The sequence below is a fragment of the Electrophorus electricus genome, chromosome 5, assembly GCF_041902795.1.
Source record: "Electrophorus electricus isolate QZ-2024a chromosome 5, ASM4190279v1, whole genome shotgun sequence".
NCBI lineage: Eukaryota > Metazoa > Chordata > Actinopteri > Gymnotiformes > Gymnotidae > Electrophorus > Electrophorus electricus.
In genome coordinates this window covers 30,929,666-30,934,665 of record NC_137501.1, presented here as the reverse complement: position 1 = coordinate 30,934,665, position 5,000 = coordinate 30,929,666, and the positions used below count along the sequence as shown (strand labels likewise).

The window sequence follows — 5,000 nt, the reverse complement described above, 5'->3', positions numbered from 1 at the left end:
TACTGTTAGGACACTGTAAAGACACTGTAAAGTACTGTTAGGACACTGTAAAGACACTAAAGTACTGTAAGGACACTGTAAGGTACTGTTATGACACTAAGGTACTGTTAAGACACTAAAGTACTGTAAGGACACTGTAAGGTACTGTTAGGACACTAAGGTACTGTAAGGACACTAAGGTACTGTAAGGACACTGTAAGGACAGTATAAGGTACTGTAAGGACACTGTTAGGACACTGTTAGGACACTAAGGACACTAAAGTACTGTAAGGACACCGTAAGGACACTGTAAGGACACTATAAGGTACTGTAAGGACACCGTAAGGACACTAAGGACACCGTAAGGACACTGTAAGGTACTGTAAGGACACTGTAAGGACACTTTAAGGTACTGTAAGGACACTGTAAGGTACTGTAAGGACACTGTAAGGACACTTTAAGGTACTGTAAGGACACCATAAGGACACTAAGGACACTGTAAGGTACTGTAAGGACACTAAGGTACTGTAAGGACACCGTAAGGACACTGTAAGGTACTGTAAGGACACCATAAGGACACTGTAAGGTACTGTACGGACAATGTAAGGTACTGTAAGGACACTGTAAGGTACTGTAAGGACACCGTAAGGACACTGTAAGGTACTGTAAGGACACTGTAAGGTACTGTAAGGACACCATAAGGACACTGTAAGGTACTGTAAGGACACCATAAGGACACTGTAAGGTACTGTACAGACAATGTAAGGTACTGTAAGGACACTGTAAGGACAGTGTAAGGACACTGTAAGGACACTGTAAGGTACTGTTAGGACACTAAGGTACTGTAAGGACAGTGTAAGGACACTGTAAGGACACTAAGGTACTGTAAGGACAGTGTAAGGACACTGTAAGGACACCATAAGGACACTGTAAGGTACTGTAAGGACACCATAAGGACACTGTAAGGTACTGTACGGACAATGTAAGGTACTGTAAGGACACTGTAAGGACAGTGTAAGGACACTGTAAGGACACTGGCTTACGAAAGAACAGATGAACAAATGATGGCAATCACCTGACACAGGCTGCACAATGTGTTTTAGGGCTTGCAGGTGGATGGCTGCACAGATGAACGGATGAAAAGATGGATGGATGGATGAGCTCACCTGACATGAGTTGGGCGAAAGGTTCTGGACAGGTGGAGGGGATGGGTAGGGTCAGCTTGTTAACTGCAACGCCGTAGGCCACAGCGAGTCCGTCTATCCCTCGGTATGGAGCCTCACCGGTCAGCAGCTCCCACAGCAACACCCCATAGCTAGAGGGAGAGAGGGGGGAGCGATATGAGACATAAAAAAAGAGCGGGAGGGAGAGTGAGAGAGATGAGTGACAGAGATGAGATGAAAGTGAGAGAGATATATATTCAGAGAAAAAGGAAGATGTGCTCTTAGACGGGTAATGGGATTATGGTGAGAGGAACATTTATAACATTTATTTTGCCTTATGTACAAGCTACACCAGTACATATGAGAGAAGAAACTGTCAACGATAAAAACAAAATGATACAAACAAATTAAAAATAGCATGGCACTATGGATGTGGCAGGCATTCTCAATTAGCTCAAATCAAAGCTCTCTCAAAGAATTTAGCGGCTAAACAAATCTCTCATAAGTTTTAAAAATACCAGTACACATCATGAAGCAAAATGGTAAATGGTAGAGAAACAGAGTTGGGACACACACAAACACACACACACCCACAGACACACACAGACACAGCAGCTGTTTGGTATACACAAAAGGAACATGGTAAACCTCTGTGACTTGGCTCTTGTACACTGACAATTGCACCCTGAAAGCCACACAAGAGCCTTTGGCCTTTGAACTACTCAGAGAGTCACCCACAGATGCTTTATATAGATCAGTAATTATAGCCGACACACACGTGCACACACACAAAGACACACTCCATGCATGCTTGCAGAGACGCATACAGCTTCGCACACACATGCACGTGTCCGCGTGCACAGTTTTTAAAGGCCATAATCTAAAAAATACATAAAGTTGCAGCTTTAGCCCAAAAGGCAAAAAAAAAAAAAAAAACAGTTTAAGTGGTACGATTTTCTAGTTAGTTTCTAGTTAGTTTGCGGTGTGTGTGTGTGTGTGTGTGTGTGTGAACTGCATCTCTGCATCAAATGTGTAAATTTTACAGCAAAACCACTCTAAGAGTTCATGCTGAGCTGTGAATGTTTGTGGCTACACACTTAACAAGCTCTCTGGTAATGGCTAACAGGTCTCTGGACTGGCTTCCAATAAACAGCAAGCAAACACAAGCCAGTGTTAGTGAATCAAAGCTATCTCTAGTGCCAAGTGCTGTGAGTACTATGTAGTGTGCAGGGCATAATGCAAAATTCCACAAGAAGTATGTATATTGTTGCATTGCTTTTTTCTGTTGTTGCCTTAGCATTATTTGTCCAGGTTTTTATATCACATTATACATTGGTTAGTTCGGACGCAGTAATTTGATTGGACCAGAGACATTCCATGAGTGCTGAAATCGAGAATAACAGCACTGGGACGTTTAACTGTACATGCATCACTCCACTTTAAAGGTTAATAAAACACACCTGTAATTACATTAACGATCGCTATCAATCTTAGATCGCAGCAAACATTTCTGTCAGCTCGTCACAGTCATACACGCCGCTAAAGTGACTGTGAAGAGATTCCTATTCCACAATCAATGAAAACATACAGATAGCTCAACAAGACACAGAGAAGCTGGCATGCGGTGACAGGCCTGCAGAAAGCAGTGCCATAGTGTGCTGGAAAATGTTTGTGTGTTTTTCGGCAGCAGCCCGGTTCATCTGCAGAACTGTGTGTGTTGGCGTGGCCAAATAAACGATTAAATAAACAAACAAATGATTAAATGAATAAACTAAATCTTAATCTGTTGTCACCTATTGTTACTACTAACCAGCTTTTATGGGACAGTTTAACTGTATAAATATCGCACTGGTGGTCTTGCTGTTCTACTGAATATCAGCACGGCTGCGCTTGTCTTCAGTACTCAGTAGTCTGCAGCCATGCTGATATTCAGTAGAACAGCACTCCCTCTCGTGTGACACTGCCTAACTGGAGAAGGTTTGATCCTACCAAAAAAAAAGTATACACAAATACCCACACATCCTCTCTCTCCATCATACCTCCATACGTCGCTGCCCTTGGAGAAGGTGGAGGACTTGATGACCTCAGGGGCCATCCAGGCATAGGTTCCCGCTGTGCTCATCTTGGTGGTCTTGTGCCACTCTCGCGCCAGGCCAAAATCCGTGATCTTAAGAGTCTTCCCCTCTATCCCATCCTTCTCTATTGGCTCAGCCAGCAGGACTGCAAGAGGAAGACGGAGAGAGCGAGACCAGGAGTGAGACAGAGAGGGAGTAAGAGCGCATAAGACAGGCAGGGAGACAAAGAACATGAGGTAAAGCGGGCTTGGGAGTGAGACAGAGAGTGAGAGGAAATGAAAGAGAATACAAAAAGGTAAACATTTTTAGAAAGAATGTGAGAATGAGGGGAGGAAATCGAGTCCATCCACTTGTGCTTACAGGGTTAAATATTAATCAGAATTTATACAAGTGTGAATGTGTGGGGAAAAATTCTCTGTCTGTTTAGCCCGAGAACAATTTCCCAGAGGCGATAATGAAGTCTATCATATCATATATGATACAACTGTCAGCTGCCAGAAGCAACAGAGAGGGTTACATCTGAATCAACAGCCCTGAAGTATTCAAATATTTACCAATAAAATTTGTCATTCATTGATATTCATTCTCACCCAGGTGAAACAGGCCTGTGTATCTGTGTCCCCTGGTAACGAGACAGGTCTGTGTTCAGTGGTACCTGTGTCCCGTGGTAACGAGACAGGTCTGTGTTCAGTGGTACCTGTGTCCCGTGGTAACGAGACAGGTCTGTGTGCAGTGGTACCTGTGTACCGTGGTAACGAGACAGGTCTGTGTGCAGTGGTACCTGTGTACCGTGGTAACGAGACAGGTCTGTGTTCAGTGGTACCTGTGTACCGTGGTAACGAGACAGGTCTGTGTGCAGTGGTACCTGTGTACCGTGGTAACGAGACAGGTCTGTGTGCAGTGGTACCTGTGTATCCTGGTAACGAGACAGGTCTGTGTTCAGTGGTACCTGTGTCCCATGGTAACGAGACAGGTCTGTGTGCAGTGGTACCTGTGTACCGTGGTAACGAGACAGGTCTGTGTGCAGTGGTACCTGTGTCCCGTGGTAACGAGACAGGTCTGTGTGCAGTGGTACCTGTGTCCCGTGGTAACGAGACAGGTCTGTGTTCAGTGGTACCTGTGTACCGTGGTAACGAGACAGGTCTGTGTGCAGTGGTACCTGTGTCCCGTGGTAACGAGACAGGTCTGTGTTCAGTGGTACCTGTGTACCGTGGTAACGAGACAGGTCTGTGTGCAGTGGTACCTGTGTACCGTGGTAACGAGACAGGTCTGTGTGCAGTGGTACCTGTGTACCGTGGTAACGAGACAGGTCTGTGTGCAGTGGTACCTGTGTCCCGTGGTAACGACACACACACACGCATACATGCACACATACCCCATCCTCTTTTTCATAGCTTCCCACTTCATTCTCTACCTCCCTTCTGGTCTGTCTGTCTGCCTCTCTCTCTCTCTCTCGCTCTCTCTCGCTCGCTCTCGCTCTCTCTCGCTCGCTCTCGCTCGCTCTTTCACTTCCTCTTTGTTGGCAGAAGAGCAGAAATGTATGTGGCAGACATCACATTTGAAACTGTCAAGAGAGCTGAGAGTTGGAGAAAACAACCAAATCAGGCTGTGTGGGCAAACACACGCACACACACATGTACGCACGCACACACGTACGCACGTACACACACAGATTCTTCAGAAGCTCCAGATAACCGTCAATATTCAAGTATGGATTGTTTGTATTTGATTTCTGAATATACACAGCAGAAGCTGGAACTTAAACTCGTCTCTTCCTATATCC

General features: G+C 45.1%; 1 protein-coding gene across 1 annotated transcript in view; it reads right to left on the bottom strand.

Moving 5' to 3' along the window:
• The window catches only part of LOC113591899 (mitogen-activated protein kinase kinase kinase 11), a 31,862-nt gene that overhangs the window by 10,697 nt on the left and 16,165 nt on the right, over positions 1 to 5,000 (bottom strand). The window contains exons 3-4 of the mRNA XM_035529973.2: positions 3,182 to 3,362; positions 1,146 to 1,294 (exon numbers count right to left, since the gene is read on the bottom strand). Of these exons, the coding sequence (XP_035385866.1) occupies positions 1,146 to 1,294; positions 3,182 to 3,362 (330 nt within the window). The remainder of the gene's footprint in view (positions 1 to 1,145; positions 1,295 to 3,181; positions 3,363 to 5,000) is intronic.